This window comes from Populus nigra, chromosome 18 (assembly GCF_951802175.1).
Source record: "Populus nigra chromosome 18, ddPopNigr1.1, whole genome shotgun sequence".
NCBI classification, from domain to species: domain Eukaryota; kingdom Viridiplantae; phylum Streptophyta; class Magnoliopsida; order Malpighiales; family Salicaceae; genus Populus; species Populus nigra.
The window spans coordinates 13,648,913-13,675,512 of record NC_084869.1 but is presented as its reverse complement, the minus strand read 5'-3'; the positions used below and the strand labels follow the sequence as shown (position 1 = coordinate 13,675,512).

Below are 26,600 nucleotides of genomic sequence, written 5' to 3'. Positions count from 1 at the left end.
AAATATTAAGTATATACAAACACTCTTGTTTTAAAACTTAATCCGAGCAAGTTTATACGAAATTTGAGTAATTTAATAACTTAAGGTTTAGATTTTAATAAAAATATAAAAAAATTACTTGTTATAATCCAGTTTAACACTCAAATTAATCTGGTTCAACCTACTTAAATTTAGACTTGACCGTGATGGAATACTTATCTAAACTGACTATGGGTGCAACCTTTTTTTTAAAAAATTATTGATATTCATTGTTATATAGTTTAAAATATCTATATAATTTAATATTTGATATATATATATATATATATATGTAAACAGCCACATCACAAAATTTCCAACTCCATAAACACAGCCTCAAAAAAACACAAATCAGAAAAATTGTTGTTGTCCGAAATTTTTTTGTCCAGACAGACGGAGAGGGAGGGCGAGAGAGAGAGAGAGAGAGAGGAGGGGAGTGGTCAAAATGGGGAATTCATTTGGGTGCTCAGCTTCAGGGGAGAGGTTAGTTTCAGCAGCAAGAGATGGAGATTTGGTGGAAGCCAAGATGTTATTGGATTGTAATCCTTGTCTAGCTAAATATTCAACTTTTGGTGGCCTTAATTCTCCTCTCCATTTTGCTGCTGCTAAAGGCCACAATGAGGTAAAAAGGTGAAAAAAAGGTAACTTTTTTTCTTTTTGGATTTTTTTTCTTTTAGTTAATGTGTCTGATTTTAATGTTCTAGATTGTGGGGTTGTTGTTAGAGAATGGAGCTGATGTGAATTCCAGGAATTACTGTGGCCAGGTAAAGAAAATGTTGGTCTTTTATTTATTGTGATTTTTTTTGGGGCGGGGGATTTGATATATAAATGTGTGGGAATGTTCATATGATTTGTTGAATCAAATTTGATAATGGTTTTTTTTTTTCTCGAAGTTCTTGGGTGAAAGTTTTGATTTTGATTTTCTTTTTGTCAAGTATGTTAGTGATTTGATATATAAACGTGAGAGAATGTTCATATGATTTGTTGCATCAAATTTGATAATGGGTATTTTTTTGAAGTTCTTGTGGTGAAAGTGTTGATTTTTTTTGGTTCAGTATTTTAGTGATGGGGAAATAAATAAAAGTTGAAATTTTTGTTTCATTAGAACTCTAAGTTTGATTGTAGAATTTTGGATTTTTGTTTCTGTTAATATTAGTTATGTGGAGATGAACGGAACCCAGATTTTTATTTCATTTGGATGTTGCTTTTTTTGAAACCAGATTAATAAAAAGTGTAATTCTTTAATTTGAAACAAATTAACTGTTCTGTTTCGATATATATTTTTTCTCTAGTTAGTGATATTTTTTCTGATTTTGTTTTGAAGACGGCATTGATGCAAGCTTGTAGATATGGACACTGGGAAGTTGTGCAGACACTTTTATTGTTTAGGTGCAATGTAAGTAAATTCAGTTTCAAAAGAGAAACTTTTGTTGATTTTCCTGTTTTACTTGGAAGTTGTTCTTTTTTTTTAATTGATCTGTCTTTGTGAAAATTATGGCTTTATAGGTTACAAGGGCAGATTATCTTAATGGAAGGACTGCTCTACACTTTGCAGCTGTAAATGGGCATGCAAGATGTATAAGATTAGTTGTAGCAGATTTTGTTCCTAGTGCCCCTTTTGAAGCTATGCATGCTCGGATAGAAGGTGAAACTGGGGATGGTTCTAGTGAGAAGAACAGATTTGACCAGAGGTATTAGTTCATTCAGATTGTAAAGATTTTCACCTTGATGGCATATTGATTCTGGCGTCATTACTTTGGTGGGAAATAGTTGTTGTCTGATGTTTCCCTCTTACTATTAGATTTATTCTTGTAGTGGTTTGTACCACAAAAGTATTTGACTTATGTTATATTATTGTGCAGTGCGCTGTCCAGGTTTGTAAATAAGGCGGCTGATGGTGGTATCACTGCTCTTCACATGGTTGCATTGAATGGGTATTTTGATTGTGTACAGCTTCTACTTGATATTCATGCAAATGTATCATCAGAGACATTTCATTATGGGACAACGATGGATTTGATAGGTTTACTTTTCTGCTCTATGCCTCACAATTTGTTTGCAAATCTTTCATTTGTGATTTGTACCCCTGAAAATATAATTATGTCGATGTGTAGGGGCTGGAAGCACCCCCTTGCATTATGCTGCCTGTGGGGGCAATTTAAAATGCTGTCAGGTAAGAATAATATCCAACAAGAAGAAGCTTGCCTTTCCTGTCTTTAACTTTATGAACATTAGATGATAGTGCTGCTAATTCTCCAGATCCTTCTTGCAAGAGGTGCCAGTCGGACGACATTAAATTGCAACGGGTAAATTGCTTTGGGTTTGTTTTGTGTTATGACTGATTGATGCAACAGCTCTGGAATTTATTGTGAAAAATTGACATAGAAACTCCTGTGTTTTCCTCAGGTGGCTGCCTGTTGATGTTGCTAGGATGTGGGGGCGTCATTGGCTTGAACCATTGTTGGCACCAAACTCTGAATCTACATTACCTAGATTTCCTCACTCTAATTACTTAGCCTTGCCTCTTTTGAGTGTACTTAACATAGCAAGGTACTTTTTCAACTTAATATATGTGCTCCCTCTCTCTCACGCACACATGCTTATATAGAGGTGTGCATACATCCATGCTAAGAAGGTGATGGTTTAAAAAATATCATTGCAACAGCACTAACTAAAGTCTCAAACGCTTGATGTTTATAATTTTCTAAATTTGGGTATCATTGGAATCTCAGAAATAAATTTGAGTCCAATAAAATAGCCTAGTTTCTAATATTAAACTGACAGAGTGGATATGGGTCCTCGGCTGTTGTTGCTTTCTTGGGCAGCTTATTGTTTAAGGAAAAGTAAGTTTGATGCTTTTATTAATTCTGCAACAAAGAGCAAGAGATACGAACTCGGTTAAGAACAAGCTGCTCTAGCTTGGTTCACTATGAGCTTGTCATCCAAGTCTGGTTAATATGGAACCTGTTTTATTGGGATATGAGTACCTAACAGTTAATGTCTCATGCTTGCTGAATACTGTATAAGCTAGATACTGATTATGTTTTCTTTGTGCGACATCTTATAGTATGAATTGGTGTAATGATGCTTACAGAATTAAGTCAAACTATAAACCCCTTGTCGAGGCAATGTGTGAACTGTGAAGGATCAAAACTTGAGAAGGTTTGTACTTTCATGTTTTGTTCCATATCCTGCTATCAGTTGGTGCTATTACTACTTCCAGGAAAGGAGGAAAATGAACAACCGGAGAATTTATAAGCTCTTAGCAGAGATGTAAATAGTAATTAAAAATCATAACATTCCCCGTGTTAAGATTGCTTGAAGGCTGAAGCAGCACATGTTAGCTACCCTAGGAATGGAATTATCTGTACATCATTGCATCAAGACTGACAGTATCTTGTGTCAAGAGTTTCCCTTGCTGATTGCTTATTACCAAATCATTTGTCGACATGTTGCACATGCAAGACATTCATATGTGATGTTACATTTTTTTAGATCTCAACCCAGAAAATCTAAGCCGACTACTTTTTTGTTAACCTTGAATTGAACCAATGCCCTGGAGTTTGATATGATATTGAAAATTTATCAGTGTTTAGTTAAATAATGTTAGCCTTGGTTAATGAACACTGAATATGATACTTTCTGAACTATTCTTTGCAGAGAGAGTGGGCTGCAATACTCGACAAGGTCCTCTGATGACCCTGATATTTGCGCTGTTTGCCTGGAGAGAGCATGCAATGTGGCCGCGGAAGGTTTGTTCTTTCTGTCTTTGAATTTATCAAGGTTTTCCTTGTGTTGATCTCTTGGACCTCGATCCTCTTTATTAGCAATGCTACCTTGAACATTTATATGCTCATGGTTCTTCTGGAAGCATCTATTTTCCTTCCATCAATATAAATGCCACAGCTTTCGAAGATGCACCTATTTAAGCAACATAATATTTTTGAATGGGAGAAAAGAAAGTAGGTTCAATGCCAATGCTTATCGCCGGCCTATGAAGAATGTGATTGATTTGTTAATATCAATTTATTTTGGTTCTGGTTTCTATTTCCATTATCTATGAGCTCAATGTCAATGTATTCATATTTTTAATTGCTGCATCTTTTTGAGGACTTATTATATATGCTGCATCTAGGTAGCAAAAACCTTGTTCTCTCTTTCAACCAATATAAATTTTTCTATTGGTGAAGATTGAGGACTGTGGTGTCTTTAAATCCTTGCATGAAGGTTCTCAGTTCATCTTTTTGCATAAGCCAAGTGCATTGTTTTCTTGTGTTTTCCCCTTAGTTATAGAACTGCAAAAGATTTCAAGCATCTGTCCGTCCGTCCATCTTTAGTTGTGAAGATCAACTTTCTGCTTCACTTTTTCATGTTGGCATCCCAAGTATTATGGGATTTCTTTCCCTTATACTATTGCACATAGTTTTAGTATCTCGGAAATTGTCCCTTTGATAGAAATCTGAACTTGGAAAAAAACTTCATTTGTCACTTTAATTTTAGAAATATTTTGAGAACCTTTCTACATACGTTCTCCATCACCTTTGCAATCTTTGGTGAAATTGATTGTGTGTCTAGTATGCCATTCGTTTCTTGTTATTGATCACCTTTGCAATCTTTGTGAAATTGATTGTGTGTCCAGGATGCCATTCGCTTCTTGTTATTGATCGGCTGTTCTTCTCATATTTAGGGTGCAGGCATGAGCTTTGTGTAAGATGCGCACTCTACCTGTGCTCAACATGCAATATCTCATCCGAAATGGTAGGCCCTACTGGCTCCATCCCATGTCCTCTTTGCAGGCATGGCATTGTCTCTTTTGATAGTCTGCCTGGTTCCTCGGCAAAGGAAATGAAGCTTCCTCTGTCTCTTGGCCTCTGTGCTCCATGCATGCTTCATCCTCGTGACATGGATGGGAAATCGCTAGCATGTTTACCAGAGGTCCGAAAGAATCGAGTGGCTTCAGTTTCTTCTGATTTTCTCTGCCCAGTCACTTGCAGCCCATTTCCTTCTGTTGCCATCCCTTTATGTACCTGCAATGATGAACCATGCCCATCTCTTGAAACCCAAGAGGCTGAATCACAAGATGAATCCTCTCACCGGTCGCAAACATCTGTAGAGCAGGTTAAAGTGGAAGGACCAAGGCTTGAGAAAACAAGCTGTTCGAGTATGTTTTGGGGTAGAAGGAGCTGCAGCAGAGAGCATCAGTGCACTTCAGAAATAAATGCATGACTTGTTTTGCTGGATGAAAGGTCTAGATTGAATGTTTTGCTGACACCAGTGCGCGCGCAAGGTTGTGATATTTCGTCATACCAACACTGAATTTTCAAAATACATGTTTGCTTCCAGTTTTTCTCGGCTGGCTACATGGTAAATGGATTTAGGATTGGAAACAAGGCATTTGACTCTGCCCTTTCGATGTATTTTTAAAATATTTGGTGAGGGTTGTAAAAATTGCATGGGGGGTTTACAGATCGATTGTAATTGTATGTCATCGAAGAAGACCTTTTGTCCCTTGTTCTTCCTCCCTTTTGTTACTAACTGCACTGCATCTGTTAGCCTTATTAAACAATGCTTCTGTCTTTGATTGGCCTGGGACAGGAGAGATTTGAAGAAGTAAAGAAGTAAATTAGATTATCATGAGTAAATTACAAAATAGTTATAATCTTGATTTTTTTTACAAAAAAAAACATTATCTTCGGTTTTAATAAACGAACACAATCTTTAAATTTTTTATTGAAAAAGAATTTTTTATAAAAAAATCTTTTTGAATTCACCCTTATCTTTGGGTTTTTTTTTTCTTTCCTAGCATAGCATCCGCAGAAAGTGACTGGAAGAAACCAAACCCAACTTGACACGTCTGTCAGCACATATTAATTTCAGAGAGTAAAAACTTTATTAATTAGAACAATAATGACTGGCATTTTCCATATGCCTTGACTGGCAAATGACAATAATATCGTACTACCGTCCAACCATTATGATCTGTGTGCTTTTTCTTGGACATTTGGGTATCAATCTTGACATTAATTTGGAGTCTAATAAACTTTTGAATTCCTCATTCCCTTTTTTTATTCAAATTACAGAGGTGTCATCATCCCTGTGAACGTTCAACCAATCTTTAGAAACTCAATTTTTTAAATTAAACTTCATGGATATTGTGTTCTTCTTTCTAAGGTTGTTGACAGAGGTCTTTCTTTCTGAAGCATCCGATCTTTTCTACGCTATCCTTGTCACTTCCATTGCTAGTTTTTCCCCCTTTTCTCAGTGCCTTTTGTATATCAAAACTAAATCCATCTCTCTTATTCAGGTAAAAGCAGTTCATCTACAAGATTTTGTTTCATCCTTTTCGTTACAGGTAACATTTCTAGCCTTCTTTTGGGTCATCAATGAAGGCATCCCTGGTTTATCTGCTATGACTGTTGTGCATGCAGGCGAGGTCATGATATCTAGTCCTACGATAATGTGCCAGACATGAATTGTTTCTAGGCCGTTTAACCTCTTAGCTATCTTCATTCTTGGAGATTCAAGCCTAGCATCGAAATCAAAAGCTTGGTGTGTCAATTTAATTCATCTCCAACTGGGCTGCCACAGACACATGCAGCAAGCCAGCAAGTGGGCAGTGGCAACTTTATGCTAAATTCTGATATCTGATCTGATGTAAAGTAATGACTGTCAATGGGCGATGGGGCGTGTGCGACTAGTCCATTTTTTCACAATGAGCTCAGCATTTTTTCTTCTAACGATGACAAACTCAGACTTAAAATTTGTGGGATGATGATTCTTTCACGTGTGATCGTATAGTTATTAAACTGATATATTATGTCGATAAGGCAAAAAAACGACTGATCCTCACATAGTTGAACGAAGGAAAATTATTGAGTTACTGCATTAATGCAAAGTCACTTCACAGCCATTGTCAATCTTCCATCTTTAGCTCGTAATTTAAAGTTTCAGAATCTTTGCAATAAAGCCATTAAATTTTTCTTACACAGATTAAAAACAGCTGTAAATTTTCCCCTTTTTATGATGTTGAAAGCGTGCACGCATCTAAGCATTGATGCATGGGATTGGGAAAGGGATCATTGCTCTTCTCTTTCACAAAAAACCCCTTTAGTTAATGCTTTCTTTGCTTTTCTAAGAAAGCTTCAGTTCAGCTGACTTTCAAGTCCTGCACGCAAGGTTTCGTGCTATGGAGTTGATGTTCTCATTAAAGATGTTGATGGTTTGGCCAATCACGCCCTCTAATTAAGAATATGTTTGAAAATATAATAATAATTGTAATTTAAAATGATTTTTTATATAAAAATATATAAAAATAATATTTTTTATATAAAAATTAATTTTGATATTAACATAACACATCAAAACAATTTAAATATATATATAAATAAATTTTAAATAAAAATAAATAAATTTTAAAAAAACATAATTTAAGCCACAATCCAACTCGAAATTTCAAACTTTGGATGCAATGCAAAACATACCCACCTTTGGATGCTTTGTGTCATGCAAAACCATACCATTTTGGTACAAGTGATACTGTGATTGGATTGTTTTGATGAGATCTTGGGATGAACTTGAAATCTAGACTGATATGGGAATGAATTAGAAATTGAAATCACTATCAACATTCTCATGAGTCATGAACCAAGTTAAAAGGAAAATTTAATGATGTTTAGAAAGTAAATATAAGTAGCTATTTCAATGATTTACAGTAAATAGATAAACAAATAGAAGATGAAAGGGAATCAAATCCAATACCCATAAAAAAAACAATAAGAATATTTTCTCTCAGGATGAATTTTTTAATCTTCCTCTTGTTTCTTTTTCCCTTGTGTTTATCTTTCTTTTGAAAATCAATATGAGTAGTTTTTTTATAAGCAACATAAAATGTCTCACTTAAAATACTTGAATGGAATATACTTGAATAATTATGAACTTTATACAATGGAGACTAAATATCATGTATTAGAAGATTGAAATTCAAAAAGAAAACTGTAAAAGAAAAATTCATAGAAAAAATAAGAATTTAGGAATGTTATGATTATCTAAATTAAGGGATTTACCCATTTTGTCTAATCAATGCATTACCATTTGAGTTTTTGAAATTGAGATGTAAAACTGAGAGGATATAAATTTTTAATATTTTTTATTAATTAATGTAAGCATCCAAGTTAGTTTGTGTACTTCAATTAATCACACAGGTCCTAAAATTAACGACTACGCAGACCTCCAGTGGTCCAAAGACTCGAACACATAATTATTAAAAAGTAAATTCAAAACTTAACCAGTTAAGTTTTAAGTTATTGATCATTAAATTAACATAAATCTATATTGTTTCAGTGATTTTTATAAATTAAAAAACAATGTTTATGATAAGAACTAAAAACAATTCTTGGATTTGACCTATAATGTCACCAAATTTAGACCCAAGCAGAATCTCAGGTACCATGGTATGCATTTCAATCTCAAGAGAAGCATATGACATGGTTTTTACACATAAAAACAGAAGCAGGAGACATAAGTTGCAAAATTGAAAGCAATGAAGGTGCAAAAATTCCCATTCTTGGCTTGCTTCCTGTGGAGAGACAACTCACTCCTCCTCGGGCCTTTCCTTCACGATACTCAGCTCACCATTCCCTCATCTTGCACATCCATGTCTCTTTCTGTGTGAGCATCTCAACATCAAACACAGGGCAGACATAGGAAGACAAAAACAGCCCCACAAGTCCATAGCGACTACCCAGATTTATGTACACCAGACACGCAGACGGCAACAGAGGCTGGAACTTCCCCTTTAAATGCTACAGAGAGCTAAATTCTGAAGCTGTCCCTTCAAGGGGTTGTTTGGTCAATTCACAACGTTACATGTTCCTTCCCCATGCACGAATCTTGAGTTTTGGACTTCCCTTCTCTGAAGAGAATATGGCAGCAGATGAAAATATAGGGTTTTGTAGGGTCCGCTTGTTCAAGATTCTTCATAATTCGCAAGCATGGAAAAAATTGCAGTGATTGATTAGACGGTGGATGCTCCTTTACAACCTTATATTCATAGTCGTGTTTGACCCGTCAAATATAGAAAAATCATAGTGATTAATTAGATTGTGTATGTGTTTTCTTTACAACTTTATATTATAATTATAATTTTAAAACTTATATAGAAATTTATTTAAATGTAATCCGTGTTATAGATTAGTTGATCCTAATTTTTTTAAAAAATTTAAAATAATATCATTTTAATAATAAAAAAACAGATTGATAGCTCGAGTAGACCAGTATGTTAATTCAAGTTTTTAATCAGGTTTATTAAATTGTTTTTAAATAAAATAATATTATTTTGAATTATTTTTAAGAGTTAAAAATTGGATCGAGTGGGGTGTATTTCTCAACCATAATTTTGTGCATTTCTAACTATGATCGGATCATGCGTAAATATCATGAGAGAACAAGACAAGGTACAATTCTACAAAATTTACCTTTTGCAGTTCACTCCCTAGAAAATAAAGCATTGTAGTTCTGAATTTTAATCAGCAACTTTTATTTATTCTGACTCAAAGTTCTAAATTTAGAAAAAAAAATGATGAATCGAGAAAATGAATGTCATGCGTGCTTGCTATTTTGTTGAATTATATTTTTTAAAATATTTTTTAATTTAAAATATATTAAAATTTTAAATGTCTTTTCTGTTTTAAATTATTTTATTTTTTAGTATTTTCATATCCTTTTTATATGCTAATATCAAAAATAATTTTTTTTTTTTAAATATTATTTTAATGTATTTTCAAACTAAAAATATTTTAAAAAATAACTATTATTACAATACCAAACATTAACTTAGTATTTTTAATTTAAAATCTCATTTACTTTTCAAAAAGAAAAAAAATGAAAGAAGATCAAGTCAAACTTTAACTAAATACTCCATACTTGGTCAAAATTAATATGCATTGAAACACAAAGGACCAACGTAAAGTCTTATAATCACTATAGGGACTAGATTGTAATTGACTTAACACTCATGTCATGTGAGCTGCATGCATTTCTCAGTTTCTCTGACACCCACCCTCTCCCTCTCAAATAGCACCATGGCGTTTTAGCTTCTTCTCACTCTCACCATCTCCATTACTGGCTACCTACTTTCAGCTTCTTCTCTCTCAAATGGGTTTTTCTTCTCATCTCCTACCTCTCATTTTCTCCATGTAAAACCTCAAAAAAAAAAACCTTTCCCTTTTCTCTTCAACAATGGCAATGTTCCTCAAGCTTGTGTTTTTTTCCCTTCTAGTGTTGACACAGTCTCTCGTTTTGGTTTCAAAGTACACCGAAGATCAAAACTCTGATAGGAAGTCTCTTATTTCCTTCAAAAATGCACTAAAATCCACAAAAGTCCTTTCTTCATGGAACACAACGAGCCACCATTGTAGCTGGGTTGGCGTTTCTTGCCAACTCGGCCGAGTTGTTTCATTGATGCTGTCTGCTCAGGGCCTTGAAGGCCCACTCTACCCTTCTCTTTTCGATCTTTCTTCCTTAACCGTCCTTGATTTGTCCTATAACCTTCTTTTTGGTGAAGTCCCTCGTCAAATTTCAAACCTTAAACGATTGAAACACCTTTCTCTAGGTGATAACCTTCTATCAGGCGAGTTACCGAGCGAGCTCGGTCTGCTGACTCAGCTCCAAACCCTACAACTCGGTCCCAACTCGTTCGCCGGGAAAATTCCTCCGGAGCTTGGGAGGTTATCCCAGCTCAATACTCTTGACCTCTCAAGCAATGGGTTCACCGGGTCAGTGCCGAATCAACTCGGTAAGTTGACTGGGCTTCAGTTATTGGACCTTGGCAACAACCTCCTGTCAGGTTCTCCTGTAACGCTCTTTAAACTTGAATCTATAACATCCTTGGATATATCAAACAATTCCTTTTCTGGTCCAATTCCACCTGAAATAGGCAACCTTAAAAACCTTTCTGATCTTTACATTGGTGTCAACTTGTTTTCTGGTCCTTTGCCACCACAAATTGGCGACCTTTCAAGACTCGTAAACTTCTTTGCACCTTCATGTGCAATCACTGGTCCTTTGCCTGAAGAAATTTCCAATTTGAAGTCACTAAGTAAACTTGACCTTTCATACAATCCATTGAAGTGTTCAATACCGAAGTCTGTTGGTAAAATGGAAAGCCTGTCAATATTGTATCTTGTTTACTCTGAGCTTAATGGCTCTATGCCTGCAGAACTTGGAAATTGCAAAAACTTGAAGACTTTGATGTTGTCTTTCAATTCTCTGTCTGGGGTTTTACCAGAAGAGCTTTCTATGTTGCCTATGTTAACATTTTCTGCTGATAAGAATCAACTCTCTGGGCCATTGCCTGCTTGGCTTGGAAAGTGGAACCAAGTGGAATCACTTTTGCTTTCAAATAATAGATTTACGGGGAAAATTCCAGCTGAAGTTGGGAATTGCTCGGCGTTGAGAGTGATTAGTTTGAGTAGTAACATGCTGAGTGGGGAGATACCAAGAGAGCTTTGTAATGCTGTTGAACTTATGGAGATTGATCTTGATGGGAACTTCCTGGCTGGTGATATTGAGGATGTGTTTTTGAAGTGTACTAATTTGAGTCAGTTGGTTTTGATGAATAATCAGATTAATGGACCGATTCCGGAGTACTTAGCAGAGCTTCCTTTAATGGTGCTTGACCTTGATTCCAACAATTTCTCGGGTACCATACCTTTAAGTTTATGGAACTCCCTGAACCTGATGGAATTCTCTGCTGCTAATAATTTCTTGGAGGGTTCTCTGCCTGCGGAGATTGGCAATGCTGTTCAGTTGGAGAGGCTGGTGCTTAGCGACAATCAATTAGGGGGTATTATCCCTAAGGAGATAGGCAATCTCACAGCTCTTTCAGTGCTCGACTTGAACTCTAATCTGTTGGAAGGGAACATTCCTGTGGAGCTGGGACATTCTGTTGCACTCACCACATTGGACCTGGGAAATAATCGACTTTGTGGATCAATACCGGAGAATCTTGCAGATTTGGTTCAATTACATTGCTTGGTTCTTTCTCACAATAAGTTATCAGGGTCCATCCCATCGAAGCCTTCTTTGTATTTTCATGAAGCTAGCATTCCTGATTCAAGCTTCTTTCAACACCTTGGCGTGTTTGATTTGTCACACAATATGTTGTCTGGTTCCATACCTGAGGAGATGGGGAACCTCATGTTTGTAGTGGATCTTTTACTTAACAATAACAAGCTTGCCGGTGAAATTCCTGGATCACTTTCAAGGTTGATAAATCTTACAACCTTGGATTTGTCTGGAAATATGTTAACCGGCTCCATTCCACCAGAACTCGTTGATTCTTCCAAGCTTCAGGGCCTGTATCTGGGAAATAATCAGCTCACTGGAACCATCCCTGGGAGATTAGGTGGTCTGTGCAGCTTGGTGAAGCTGAATTTGACTGGTAATCAGTTGCATGGTCCAGTTCCTCGTAGTCTTGGAGACTTGAAAGAGCTTACTCACTTAGATTTGAGCTATAATGAGCTTGATGGTGAGCTTCCTTCTTCGGTATCGCAAATGCTGAATCTTGTGGGGCTTTATGTTCAGCAGAACCGGCTATCTGGGCCTTTAGACGAGCTCCTATCAAGTTCCATGGCATGGAAGATTGAAACTATGGATTTGAGTAATAATTTCTTTGATGGAAACTTGCCGCGATCATTTGGAAACCTTTCATACTTGACATATTTGGATCTTCATGGAAATAAATTCACAGGAACCGTTCCTGTAGAGCTTGGGAATTTAATGCAACTCGAATATTTTGATGTTTCAGGGAATAGGTTATCAGGGAAAATTCCAGAGAATATATGTGCCCTGGTTAATCTGTTTTATTTGAATTTGGCAGAAAACAGTTTAGAAGGACCAGTACCGAGAAGTGGTATTTGTCTAAACCGGTCAAAAATTTCTCTCGCTGGCAACAAAGATCTCTGCGGGAGAATCTTGGGTTTAGATTGCAGGATCAAAAGCTTTAACAAGTCGAATTTTTTGAATGCTTGGGGACTTGCTGGGATTGCGGTTGGATGTATGATTGTCGCTCTTAGTACAGCCTTTGCTCTGCGGAAATGGATTATGAGAGACAGTGGGCAAGGTGACCCTGAGGAAATTGAGGAAAGAAAACTGAACAGTTTTATTGATCGAAACTTGTACTGCTTGAGCAGCAGCAGATCGAAGGAACCTCTGAGTATCAACATAGCCATGTTTCAGCAGCCTCTTCTGAAAATAACATTAGTTGATATTCTTGAAGCCACCAACAACTTTTGCAAGACGAACATCATTGGAGATGGAGGTTTTGGTACTGTATACAAGGCCACTCTACCTGATGGAAAGACAGTTGCGGTCAAGAAGCTGAGCCAAGCCAAGACACAAGGTGACCGAGAATTTATAGCTGAAATGGAAACGTTGGGGAAGGTTAAGCATCAGAATCTTGTCGCATTGCTCGGATATTGTTCTTTTGGGGAGGAAAAGCTCCTTGTTTATGAATACATGGTAAATGGGAGCTTAGATCTCTGGCTAAGAAATCGAAGCGGGGCTCTTGATGTCCTTGATTGGCCAAAGCGCTTCAAGATTGCAACTGGTGCAGCATGTGGGCTAGCTTTTCTCCACCATGGATTCACCCCCCACATCATTCACAGGGACATCAAGGCCAGCAACATCCTACTTAATGAGAATTTCGAGCCCAGGGTTGCTGATTTTGGCCTGGCCAGATTGATCAGTGCTTGTGAAACTCATGTTAGCACTGACATAGCGGGTACATTTGGCTACATACCACCAGAGTATGGTCAGAGCGGGAGGTCCACTTCAAGAGGAGATGTCTATAGCTTTGGTGTAATTCTTCTTGAATTGGTGACCGGGAAAGAGCCAACAGGACCAGATTTCAAAGAGGTTGAAGGGGGGAACCTAGTTGGTTGGGTGTCTCAAAAGATTAAGAAGGGGCAGACTGCTGATGTTCTTGATCCAACAGTCCTTGGTGCAGATTCCAAGCCAATGATGCTTCAAGTGCTGCAGATTGCTGCTGTTTGCCTGTCTGACAATCCAGCAAAAAGACCTACTATGCTTAAAGTATTGAAGTTCCTGAAAGGGATCAGAGATGAGTAGGTGTAGATTATCTTTGTGTCTGTGATCTTATAAAGTTTGTTGCTAATAACAACCCCTTAACATGTTTAGGAAAGAAATCTGTTGGAATCTGCAGCTGCAAAAGCTAGTCCAGTTCATAATTTCAATTCAGAGTTTTTTTTTTTTGTTCAATGTTACAAGAAATTTAGGTTGCGCTTGGAAAACCATCTGAGACATAAAAGTGAATCATGTTTCTTTATGTATATATTACTAATTTGTTTTTTTTTTTTTTTGTTGTTTCTAAAGCTGTGGCTGTGGCTTTTTCTAGAGCAACAAGTTGTAGAAGAGAATGTAATATTAGCTTTTAAGCATTACCGAACACTATAATTCTGCTTTTGAAAGAAAAGCTATGGAAACTAAAAAATAAAAATTCGCACACGATGCACCTATTACAAGGAATACAGTTATTTTTATTTTAGGGTTTTTTTTAAATATATATTTTTTAAATATTTTTTAATAATTTAATATGCTATATTAAAAAAAAAGGTATTTTGATACTTTTTTAATCCAAAAGTACATTAGAAAAACATTTTACACCATATCGAACCTTCATAACAAAAACATGCACAAAATCCAATACAGATCCAAGTTTCAAGCTGGCATATAATTGAAATGACTCATTACGCTGAGATTACCAAATTGACTTTTATAGCTATGCTTCTATGTTCATGCAATCTTAATTTCATACTTCTTTTTAAGCAGATTTTCCATTCTTTTTGGTATGAACTGGAAAATGCCTGCCTGCAACTTCCTGTGTGTTTATCAGCCTGATACGGATATAAATCTAACTAAAATTCCATAAATCATCAACAGTAATCAATTAATATTCCAGGTAAATTACAGTTGCCTCAACCTGAGCGTGTAGCTGACAGTACCGCAAGCCTATCAGCACAGATCTTCATTCATTTCTCACACCTCCCAGGTTTGCTTTCCACTCAATCATCACAGCACAGAATCAGCATCAGCATCAGATTCCATGATGGAATCTCCAAGGAAAGGCACTGAAAAGTAAAAAATAAAAAAGCTTACTCTTGCTGATAGATGGAAAGTAAACATTTTGATTCAGGATCATCTCCATCTACACCGATCTAGTCCATTCCTGCTAAACAGTTGAATCTGTGTTTACAGACTAATACCAAATCATTACAGTAGCAGGACCGAGCCGGTCCAAAGATATTGCAACTCCACAATCAACAATGGAATTCCCACTCAATCATTATAACAATATAGAGTGATAGCCTGGGATGGTATTACTATTTAGGGCTACTCTATCTCATAATAATCCTAACAACTGTAATTCTATCAATCGCACATCTTTTGATTTAACCTATGGCATTGTTCAAGCCATGGTGCATCTTGACCACCACCACCACCACCACCACCACCATTACTATTTCCATCTTGACAACCATTAGTCTCAATTTTCAACCCACCACCACAGCCAGGTTGCCGCAACTGCAACTGCATCCCATCCTCCTCCCCCTCCTCCATATCTCCACTTCCTTCCCTCCCTCTCTTCGTACCAACCTCCACCCCAAAGATCCTCGCCCCCTCCCGTTCTTCCTCCTTCATTGGCAACAAATCCAACATCTTTCTCACACCCTTCCCCTCTCGAGAATTTGCATAATTAGACACCAAACTAAAAATATTAGCACACAAACTCTTCATCTCCGTCAACTCCCCTTTTAGCTGTACATTCTCCTTCCTCAACCTATCATTCTCATCAATCAAATCCACCGACAACCCCGGCGAAGAACTCCTCGAAATCACTTGCTCATCCGAAGAAGAATTTGACGACGTTTTCACCATGGCCGGAACCACCGCCACCGGTGCTGTTACCACCGCCGGGATTTTCCTCCTTTGTATATTGGCTAACAAATTTTTCTCTCCTCTCCGAAAACTTTCATTCGAAAACTCCCATCGATCCGGTACTACCTTCCTAAATCCCTACAAATAACCATAAATTAATAAATAAAAATAAAAAATTATACAAAATTCAGCTTGATTTCTATTAAAATAATAATAGAAATTATGCAAAATTCTGTCTACTCTCTGTCAACAAAAAAAAAAAAAACACTAATAAAAACTATAAATTTAATAACTTCTATTAATTTTTTATCAGATAAAAACTCTGATAAATTCTATTAAAAAATAAGAAAATAAAGCAAGGCATACATAAGTGTTTAATTGTCGAACGAAGCTAGAGAAATTGTTATGCTTAAAATATTTAGGCAGCAAATCTCTGGCGAAAACGGTTGGATCCCACACTATGAAAGAGGATCCGTCTTCATTCCATGAAACGACATCGTCTATGGTATGATCGTCAACTATTTGATATGTTTTTGTTAAGAATGGTGTTGGTATTGTTCTTGATGTTTCTCCTCCTCCGGTTGTTGGAGTGTCTGTACTGTTTTGCTCCACCAGAGGCGGTGGCGACATGGCCGTGGGATGCAGCAGAGAGTTGAGGATTAGTACGAGAGTTCTAGAAGATTCGGTTTTGTCTAGGATGTTTTCAGGGGAGGGGAGGGGAGGAGAGGGGAGGAAATAATGGAGAGAGAGAGGAAAGAGAAGGTACGTTACGTTTCTTCGAGAAACTTCCTTTTAATTTATTGAATTACTAAAAAACCTAAATATAATTGTAATTCCTTTTTTGGCTTCTAGAAGATAGTTTCTTTTTATTATATAATTTATTTTGTAAGAAAATCATATTTAATTTTTTTTCTAGAAGATATTTTTTTATTATAATAATCATATTTAAATTTTAAAAGGTTAATGTTGCTCTATGAACATGTATCCTTATTTTTATGTTCATAGAGTTTATGTAATATTTTTGTATTTATATTATCTTTCTATGTAATATGTTTGTTATAGTAAGGTGTTTCTGTCTGTTATTGCTACTAATATTGTTAAATAATGACAAGTGTTAACTGAATACATAATAAAATATTTTAATTATGTATATTTTAATACTTCATTTAAAAAAAATTATTTTGACTCTTATATTTTATTTTTTTCCAAATAAATCTTGAAGTAAAATTTGTTTTTATTCATATTTTTTTTATTTTTTAAGTTTACAAAATATTTAAAACATTATTGAATTTAAACTTAATTTTAATAGGTGAAAAAAAAATAATGTTTTTAGCGTTATTATAGCTGGTCTGACCCAACAAGTCAAAACAATAATTCAACACTTAACTGAATTGAATTTTATATTAGGCTAATTAGAAATTTGATTTTGTTAAATTCAATCGAAAAGATTAAAACCGGGTTTGATTTTTTTTTAATATATATTTTTAAAATAATATTAGTTTGAATTAATTTGGTTAACCTGAAATAACATAATTAAGTAATAACTTGGTCTGTTATAGTTAATGTGCGTGTAAAGTTGTGTATAAGATATAGGTGGACTGAGAATAAATTGAATATTAAAAAAGTCAGGGGGGCTAAGGAATGACGAGGAAAGTGGGTGGGTGCGTGCTTGAAGGTTGGAAATTTTGAAACTATAAGCAGCCGAAATTCAAAGATACACTCAAGGAATTAAAGAAATAATATTCAGAATAAAAACATGTATTTTGGAGTGGGTGCTGCTCTTTTTTTCTTTTTTTTTTCTCTCATCATAGACTTGTTTTCGAAGCTTTAATATAACTTCAAAGGGAAGACTTTGAAACACTTGATTGCGGGTGTTTGGAATTAAAGAACTAAGTGCGTGTTTGACAGTGTGGTTGTGTGTGTTTTTCAAATAATTTTTTGTGTCAAAATACATACCAATAATATTTTTTTATTTTTTAAAAATTATTTTTAACATCAACACATCAAAACGATCCAAAACATACAAACCATATTAAATTTTAACAAAAAAAAATTTCAAATTTTTTAAGAACACAACCGCAGCCGCAACCGCAACCGCGTTCCCAAACGTTGCCTTAGAATTTTGGTAGGGTGTGGTACGTACTGTGGTAGAAGTTAATTATTAAAGTATTTTTTAATTTGAAAATAAATTAAAATATTATTTTTTTTATTTTTTAAAATTTAATTTTAATTTTAGCATATTTATAAAATAATCTAAAAATATAAAATAAATTTAAAAATAAAATAAATTTTTTTAAAAAACACAACATGGCCGCAAAAACAAAAAAGCTTAAAATAAAATGAGATGGGAGTGATTGTAGTTTGATCATCATAAATGAATGCATACTGCCCAGGTTTGTGAATATTATCCTTCATAAATTATTATGTAATAAGTTTAATATCCTTTTTATAAATATTAATGTACAGATAGAGTATTCATATATTCGGAAAATACTTTACTCTCACATTTATTTAGAAAGTGATCCTCGCAACAAATATATTAAAATTGATGGATGATTCATTATAGTTCCCCTTATATTTTTTTTATCAACCGCTATAACATGTGAAAATTTGTTTGCTTTTAAATCATGGTTATTTTTATCTTTTTATACGATCTCTTAGGCTTCATGAATTCATTTAAGGGTATTTTGGTCTATTCAATATATTTATAAATAGTTAAATAACTAAAATACCCTAAGGTAGGAGTATTTTAATATTTTTGTTTTTTATACATAATAAAATTATACATGTACCTTGAATCCAAAAAATTTAATTTATTAAAGTCAGAGATATTATGATCTTTTAGCTATAATTGTTTTTATTTTATTTTAATTTGATTCAGGTAATTGACGATTAAAATAATTTTTTTAATTTGAAAAAATTTCAAGCGCACCTTAGAGCTACACGCATATTTTGATCAGCAATTTATAGCCGATTACCCTTTTTTTTTTTTTTCCAACCCAATATTATTCTCTCCTAACCCGAGAAATACCCGTGAGAGAGTAATTAGAAAGAATAGATAGCTTTGGTAAATATTGCTGTGTTCACCGACAGTTTTTTATTCTTCAGAAGGACTGAAAACAAATAGTCTTTTTTTTTTGTTTGGTATTCAAATTGTTGGAAATAATTTTTATTATGCCAATGCTTTCTAGCTTAATTTGTGGCCCTCGTATCCCCCTTTTCTAACCCAAAAGGCCTTGCCTCGACAACAAAAACTAAATCATATCTACCACGCCAGCCCTATCTATCTATATCACTCTCTCGTGTCTCTTCCCGAATCGGAATGTCACTACTATATATAACCTTCTCTTTAACTCTTCAATATTTTCTCTCTTCCTTTGAGAATTCCACTGATAGATCATGATGTGTTTAGGGCAAATCAAAACACAAGAAAAGACTCCACCCCATGCAACTAATATCGAGTAGTAAGAGATTGAAATCAAGATGTTTACTTCCTCTATGGTTTCAGGTTCAAACCTTATAGTTGCTCATATGATAGCCACTGAAGGTTTACATGGTCGTTAACTTCAGGGCTCGTAGGATTAGTCGAGGTGCGCGCAAGCTGGTTTGGACACCTACATTAAACTCCCAATCTGGATGAGTCTATCACCTTATCATCACTTTGTATTATAATTTATCTTGGAATGTATATGTATATATTGGCCTGTACGTTAGGGGATCCAAATGAACAACAATGCGATCTTGTTATATGACCTGCAATATGTTTTTGGCAGATAGCTATTTGTGAATGTATTCAGTGGCTACATGGTATAATATGATCCACAAACTTAACAAATGGCCAGCATTTGTGCCTGACGATTATGTCAGCAGCCATTTCTTCCTTCCCCTTCCGTCCGAGAGGGTAAAAAATCATAGTTTTAAATTTGATTCGGTGTTGATTCGATGCAAGTTCAAGGTGAATTCATCTGGATATTTTTTTTTATTTTACAAAAAAAAATAAATGATATTATTTAAAAAAAAAGTTTATTTTTTTTAAAATTCAATAGGTTATGATTGATTTTTTTATAGATTAACTAAGTTACGATTCAACATGGGTTTTTAATCAAGTCATATCAAATCAATTTTTTTTTTTTTTATTAAAATTTAAACTTGTTTAAACCTCAAGTCATCCAGGTTACAAGTGATCAGATCGGATGATCAAAGATCATGCTTTTTTTGAATTGGATCTTTTTCATCCAATCATTCCCTTTCGGTCCCCTAGCAAGGATCCAAATCTGAGACACCAATGTTTTATCAAATTATCACTATCAAAGAACATTTTCTATATAAAATGTTGTGAGAAGTCACTTTCCAAGGAAGATATCAACAAAAAGGTTCAAGACAGGGAGCACCTGCTCATGTCCATGAGATAAATAATCTTACCTATCTCTAATGGTTCATATTTTTAACCCTAATATTATATTCTAGATGAACATTAGATCTAATTAACTCTATTTGTTTTTGTATTTTAAAAATATTTTTGAAAAAATTTCAATTTTTTTTATTTTAAATTAATATTTTTTTTGATATTTTCATATTATTTTAATATGCTATTAAAAATAATTTTTTAAAAATAAAAATATATTATTTTAATGTTTTTTTAAATAAAAAGCATAATGAAACTTTCAATTACAACGGTAACTGGTTGTCGGCTAGAGATGTGAGAAACAAAGTCCCTTATCATATTTCATCATCGACTGTGACTGAGGACTTGTCCTTCACACAAGATCAAAAACCTGGTTTGGTAATGCTGCTGGTTGCAAAATTATGAAATTGATGATTTTTGCATTACATCCGCACCTGACTGCAATAGTACCAACACTGTGTCGAGGAGATCTGCATCGGTTTACATGCAAAGTTGAACAACAATTTGATCTAAAAACCTAGACTAATAAGTTTTGAGGATCCCCCGCTCACATGAAGAGCTCGACAAACAGATCTATGACTAAGGCAATGCCTGGTGTAACTGTTCTGATAACATGGAAATTATCACAGTAACAGTAGTTGACATTCAATTATAAGAAACAAGCAGATTTTGTCCCAGATAGAAAGCTCCATAAGCCAGACATGCAAAGCTATAATCAAATTAAGCTGTGGTGGTTTGCTTGGACATAATTAAGAACATTAATTCCTACCTTCAACTTACTTATATGACTGGGGCATTTTATGGATTCAAAAGCTGGTTAGGACGATTAGCTAGGTCACTAAAACCACCGTGCTTCAATTCTTGAGGAAGAGATTGAACCATTAGGCAACAGATGCCAACTTATAGCTTTCTAAAACCCTCATTTTGCCCTATCAATTCCATAAAATACGAAGCAGCAAACCAAGTGACATAATAAGTAATAACCAATCCACCCTTGAAAACTGATCAAATGCTGCAGTCTCCTGTATCGTCACAAGTTCAAGAGGTGAAACTTCAAATTTCATGCGAGTTTGTATAAAGCATGTGTCTGAAGGCTTGATTTCATATTTTCAGCATCTCCGAGATTTGACGAAGAGTAATCATTGCGACTTGAAATATTAAACCTTGGCAATCACAATAGAGAAGTATCACGACTCATGACCATATATATTCAGCAGATTCACCCAAGAATGTATGAAGGAGCTTCTTGCAGACATAAAATTCCACTGCATTAATCCTTCAAAATCGGAGTCCTTTCAACACAAGCAAGAATTGCAGCAAGGATTGAATCATCATCCCTCTTCTTTCAGATTTCTGTGAATTGGTATCCATGGACACAGAGAAGAAAGGCAGGCAGGCAAAGCAAGTGTGTTTAGGTGCAACAAGTAACAAATATAGCAACATGCACAAATGGGAATCTCATTGGTCATGGATTATGAGTGAGAGTCTTGAAGCTAGCTAAAACAAGCAAATTCAAATAAAGTAATTTTTTTCCAACTAAATGTTATACACTGAAAATTCATATAAAGTAGGACCAGTAGTCCCTTTCTCTGATCTTCTGTAATCCATAAATTAACCCCCATAGTGTTGCCCAAAGCGCCTTCATAAAATTGGATACATAGATTGTCTGAAAATAGCTCTTGTATATTGTTTTCGATCAAATCTCAAATAGTTCTTGTAAACGAGTCATCATCAATATTCTGAGATAATTAAGCTAAGACTACAAGACATAAACAGTACTGTTCGTGCAGAAACACATTGCTGGCATGTAAACTTTGTACCAAGATAACAATTAAAGCTTCATTCAAATACATTTGCACTTAATTTGGTCTTAAAGCCAAAATCTGGAAGAGCCTCGAAAGCGACAAGCACCAAAGCCTAAACTTACTGAAATCTGATTAGGTAAATCCCACATTCCAATTAACTTCTCAGCTACTCCAATACTACCAAATATTTGCATGCATTCCATATCTATAATTTACATTCTTGCTATAAAGAACTTGAGCGAATGGATTAATATCCATAGGCCGTGAAGAACCCCAAGAAATAAATCATTCTACCAAAGCATCCACAATATATATATACAGAGAGAGAGCTCCTGAACCATTTCTCACAAGGCATATACTAATTGTCTTTTTATGTATTCTTTGGTTGATTAATACTTCCCTACCACTTGAAGAAACGTTTAACAAATTAAGGTGAATTATATTTGTATATATTTTGCTAGGCTTGTTAGCTCTAGCTAGGTCATTATTGCAAAACAAGGACCCTTGAGTACCCTTGAGCTGCAACTTTATTTTCGTTCTTTTGACATAACAAAGTATTGATAGATTCAACGGAAGGAGGCATGCCTACCTCCACAGTAGTTAATAACAAAAAGATATATATGGACAAGCAAAAAAGGGCCAAGACCGAGCAAGTAAAAAACCCATCAGCAATTCTATTTGCCCATGATCAGCCACATGATTTGCTTCCCTCAAGACATGCACATAATTAACCTCCACAAATGCAACGCATGGAAGTGATGTCATGGAAAAACCAGCTAGCTTGCAAAGTAGATATATAAATGTATCTCATTTGGATTCTTATGAAATGGTAGATATTGACAGTTGGACGTACAAATAACTGCTACTTCAATTCACTGCTCGAGTTATACTATGTGCTCCCCCAAAATCTTGTCATGCAATTTTATTTTTTTTTGATGAATCTTGTCATACAATTTATTTATCTACGCGGCAGTATTTAATGCTTTTTGTGCGATCAACTGCGTACGTTTTGTTTTTTTGCGTGGCCAACTCTACCATGAAGACGTACGAGGTTGGAATAAGTTATCGAAGATTGGCGTAACTTTTCTTGTCTCCTGTCTCCATCCCCTTTCATATATCCCATCCCCCTTCATCTTTTACCATTAGAGTAGATTAAACAAACTCAAAAGAAGAGAAAAATGCATATAATTAATTAATAACCGAACAAATAGTACTGATCCCAACCCACAAAATATCTTTGCATTCTAAATGAGTACCCAATCTACAAACTAAAAGAAAAAAGAAAAAAACAATATTCGAGTTGTCGAGGACATTATTGACATCCCCATGATCATATGCAACAGGCATGCAGAATTATTGTGCATAACACATATGGACTTATATGTATATCCTTTTGAATTAATGAAACGTTAACTTGTGTGGATGTATATATTACATTTTTTTGTATTTGTGTGCCTCGCTTGTCTTGTAACATAGAAGTGGAAAAACCTCTTGGTAAAGAGAGAAAGCTAAGTTTGTCAGGGAGCTAGGTTGCTGTATATATAAGGGTAGGGTAGAGAAATTTTAGCGAGAAAAATCCGATCATTTGACATATATGAAGCAACCTTTGTGCTAATTCATCGTGATGGTCCTAATAATCTATTATTAGCTAGAGAGTAGCTACACTAACATGATAATGTCTCACAAATCATGCATTATAATACTACTAATGTCTCACAAATCATGCATTATAATGCTACACCAACATTTGAACAGACAATACAAGAAACTAAAAGAGGCCACTACAAGAAGAATCTTTTTTAAAATCAGTTGGCAGGAGCCATGGGCGGGGCAATTGCTACAATATTAATAGGGAGGTTATTTTCATCTTGATCACTACTACTTTCGTTTTCGAGTTGAGGGAACACCTGTGGGGACACACAAATAACTCATTAGTGATGATCATAAGAACACCAACCTTAAGTGGGGTCAGGGTAAAACCTTTCCTATCCATCTGATCATAATCAAACAATCAAAGACTCTCTACCTCACAAGCCACTTGCGACAAGCAGAAATGTAAAAAAGAAGCCATAACTTTCTTCAGATGTTAGTAATTGTATGTGACCAACCTACCTGATCCTGTGAAGGATCATAATGCTTGTGGTGGGACGAAAATCTCCTTGTTGATCTCTTGTCAACATGTACTCTACCCTCCATTCTTGTTCTTGATGGACCAACTACATAATTGAAAGACGGAATATAATTAACAGACCAAAAGTGCAAAAACAGAACGTAAAGCACTGATCAAAGAATCTATCTCCTACCCCCAACAAATATCTTCAAAAAGGCATGTTCCTTTGTCTTGGATCTTCTGTCCAACCGCATTCCAACCTTAAATCATTAAGCATATAATTATAATTCCATGATCAACACTCTTTCTACACCATTATCATACTACCAGTTCAAATAATATCTTTCACATGCTAAAAAAATCTCCCCTTCTCTCCTCCTTCAACCTACCAACCCTTTCCCCTTCCTTTTCTTTATTAATCAAGGCAACTTTGGTGCTTCCATTACACAGCTAAATTAGCGTGTTTAGCATTGTGGTAGGTTTTGCATATTCGAAAGAAATTGGTTTAGAAAAATTATAAATTTTTGTTTTTTCCGTAACAAAGGTCTCAGGAGAGAACTTCTAGTAGGGTAGGACTCATGCAAAACTATACAAAGAGTAAATTAACCAAATACTTTGATCAAAGCAAGAATATTTTCGAACAACATACTGCACACTGCCAAACGGAACCTTAATTAATTAAGTTATCACTTTCTAAGACATAAGATTAAATATCCAAGTATATATCTAATTAGTTAAGTTACCTCTCATTTTCCAACACGAGATGAAACCGTATATACAAAACATATCCAACCACACATGCTTTGATCAATGATCATCATCTCCAACAAGACGAACACACACACACATCCTTAACAAGATTACATCAATACTTAAACTAAACAAACCATGATCAACATTGATCAAGAACCTCAAAAACCACAAACGGTTATCGAATAAAATGCACGTCAGGTGCACACAACCAATCAGAAGAGGTTATTATATTTACCTGGGGTGCCATGTTTCTTCCTTCTCTGTGATTTCAAATCACGAGTTGAATCTGAACTGTCCTGCAAGTACCTGTATAGACGAAGGACAAGGCCGTTGTTTTCAAGCATTGCACGGACAAATGATGCCTCCATTATTGATTTCAAGAAGTGTAAATGTTTCTCATGTGTCCAGTACTGTTTAGTCGTGCTGTTGTTTTTGGGCACGTTGGGGTCCATGCCACCGGAAAATCAGCCCGTTAGGATCACAGGCCGGAAAACAGATTTGTGGGTGGGACCTTTTCTTGCTCTGGTAACAATTTCCAAGTGATTTTTTGGGGTTTCGTCTATGGTTTCATGACCAGGCATGTAGAACACGTTCATAAAGGGTGGCTTCTTGTTCTTTACGTCTGCCTTTTGTGTCTATGCTTGTTGACACACGAGAGTATTCAATGTTTGTACTCGCCTTCCTCAATGGACATGTATATTTTAAACTTTTTTCTTCTCCATTTAAAAGATTTAGACAAATAGAGTGTTTCTTTTTTAATTTTAAATCATAGAATAAAAGATTTAAAGCCCAATTAATTTAACGAAGACCTTATTAATTATGAGGTTAGATGTTTAAAGCTTTGGGCCACATGCTATATCTACCTGTGGACAAATATTCATTGGATATAAAAAAAAATGTTTGGTTTATCTTTGATTGGATATAAAAAAATTGTTTGGTTTTGATATGGAAATTAATACTAAAATATTATACAATTATTACATAAAAAAAAATAAGATCAATGTATATTTCAAAGTATTTATATTTAATGACACATTTTGAAGATTTTGTTATCTTTTTAAACTATTTTTTATTATTTGTTTTTTAATTGGAAAAATAATAGTTAAATAAAAAGGTAATATCTTAAAAATATTGAATCTCACTATCTTGTTTCTAAATTGTCAAGGATTGCTTAGAAATTTGTGAACAGAATATAATGATATTCTTTTGAATTTAAAACTTAAACATGCATTAAAAATTTGTATTTTACTTAAATATTGACGAAGCTATAATCATGTTTTATTTTCAATTCACAAGGCTAGAGTAAGAAACAAAACTAAATCACAAAAAAGAATTAAGATAAACCCCACATTATCGATATATGATAAAGCAGTCTCGTTAATTATATAGATTTCACTGTATATTATTAAATACAAATAGTTTTATGTTCGAGTTATTTTTGTAGGGTTTTTTTATGAAATAAATTATTTTTATGATTTGAGTTTGATTACCATTTATTAAATTATTTATATGATGTGCTCACTCAAATAAAAACATTAAAATTCATGTACTCAAT

At 34.7% G+C, this 26,600-nt stretch overlaps 3 protein-coding genes across 5 annotated transcripts; 2 read left to right on the top strand and 1 right to left on the bottom strand.

Annotated features, from left to right (window-relative positions):
- Positions 1-331: 331 nt before the first annotated feature.
- Positions 332-5,529, top strand: LOC133677840 (E3 ubiquitin-protein ligase XBAT33-like). Of its 3 annotated transcripts, none has more exons than XM_062099972.1 (10): positions 332-640; positions 723-782; positions 1,343-1,414; positions 1,525-1,709; positions 1,881-2,041; positions 2,133-2,191; positions 2,278-2,324; positions 2,425-2,568; positions 3,679-3,770; positions 4,706-5,529. In XM_062099972.1, exons 1-10 carry the CDS (start codon positions 464-466, stop codon positions 5,242-5,244), a joined length of 1,536 nt encoding a protein of 511 aa, XP_061955956.1. In that variant the 5' UTR covers positions 332-463; the 3' UTR covers positions 5,245-5,529. The 3 variants fall into 3 exon arrangements, with proteins under 3 accessions (XP_061955956.1, XP_061955955.1, XP_061955957.1); XM_062099971.1 differs by having other exon boundaries at positions 4,658-5,529; XM_062099973.1 differs by having other exon boundaries at positions 508-648; positions 4,658-5,529.
- A 4,725-nt stretch (positions 5,530-10,254) lies between these two features.
- LOC133677788 (leucine-rich repeat receptor protein kinase EMS1-like) lies at positions 10,255-14,394 on the top strand. The gene has a single exon (XM_062099909.1). It carries the CDS (start codon positions 10,255-10,257, stop codon positions 14,143-14,145), a length of 3,891 nt encoding a protein of 1,296 aa, XP_061955893.1. The 3' UTR covers positions 14,146-14,394.
- A 548-nt stretch (positions 14,395-14,942) lies between these two features.
- Positions 14,943-16,749, bottom strand: LOC133677789 (heat stress transcription factor B-2a). Its single transcript, XM_062099910.1, has 2 exons — positions 16,339-16,749; positions 14,943-16,110 (listed from the first exon to the last, which is right to left on the bottom strand). The coding sequence occupies exons 1-2, from the start codon at positions 16,600-16,602 to the stop codon at positions 15,466-15,468; spliced, it is 909 nt and encodes a 302-aa protein (XP_061955894.1). The 5' UTR covers positions 16,603-16,749; the 3' UTR covers positions 14,943-15,465.
- Positions 16,750-26,600: the final 9,851 nt, after the last annotated feature.

Bases quoted from the DNA above. Each gene is read 5' to 3' on its own strand.
- LOC133677840 (XM_062099971.1), top strand. From the start codon at position 464: ATGGGGAATTCATTTGGGTGCTCAGCTTCAGGGGAGAGGTTAGTTTCA. The intron at 2,042-2,132 runs GTTTACTTTTCT...GTCGATGTGTAG, and splicing joins GACAACGATGGATTTGATAG to GGGCTGGAAGCACCCCCTTG. The intron at 3,771-4,657 runs GTTTGTTCTTTC...TTGTGTGTCCAG, and splicing joins ATGCAATGTGGCCGCGGAAG to GATGCCATTCGCTTCTTGTT.
- LOC133677788 (XM_062099909.1), top strand. From the start codon at position 10,255: ATGGCAATGTTCCTCAAGCTTGTGTTTTTTTCCCTTCTAGTGTTGACA.
- LOC133677789 (XM_062099910.1), bottom strand. From the start codon at position 16,602: ATGTCGCCACCGCCTCTGGTGGAGCAAAACAGTACAGACACTCCAACA. The intron at 16,111-16,338 runs GTATGCCTTGCT...GGTTATTTGTAG, and splicing joins TTCGACAATTAAACACTTAT to GGATTTAGGAAGGTAGTACC.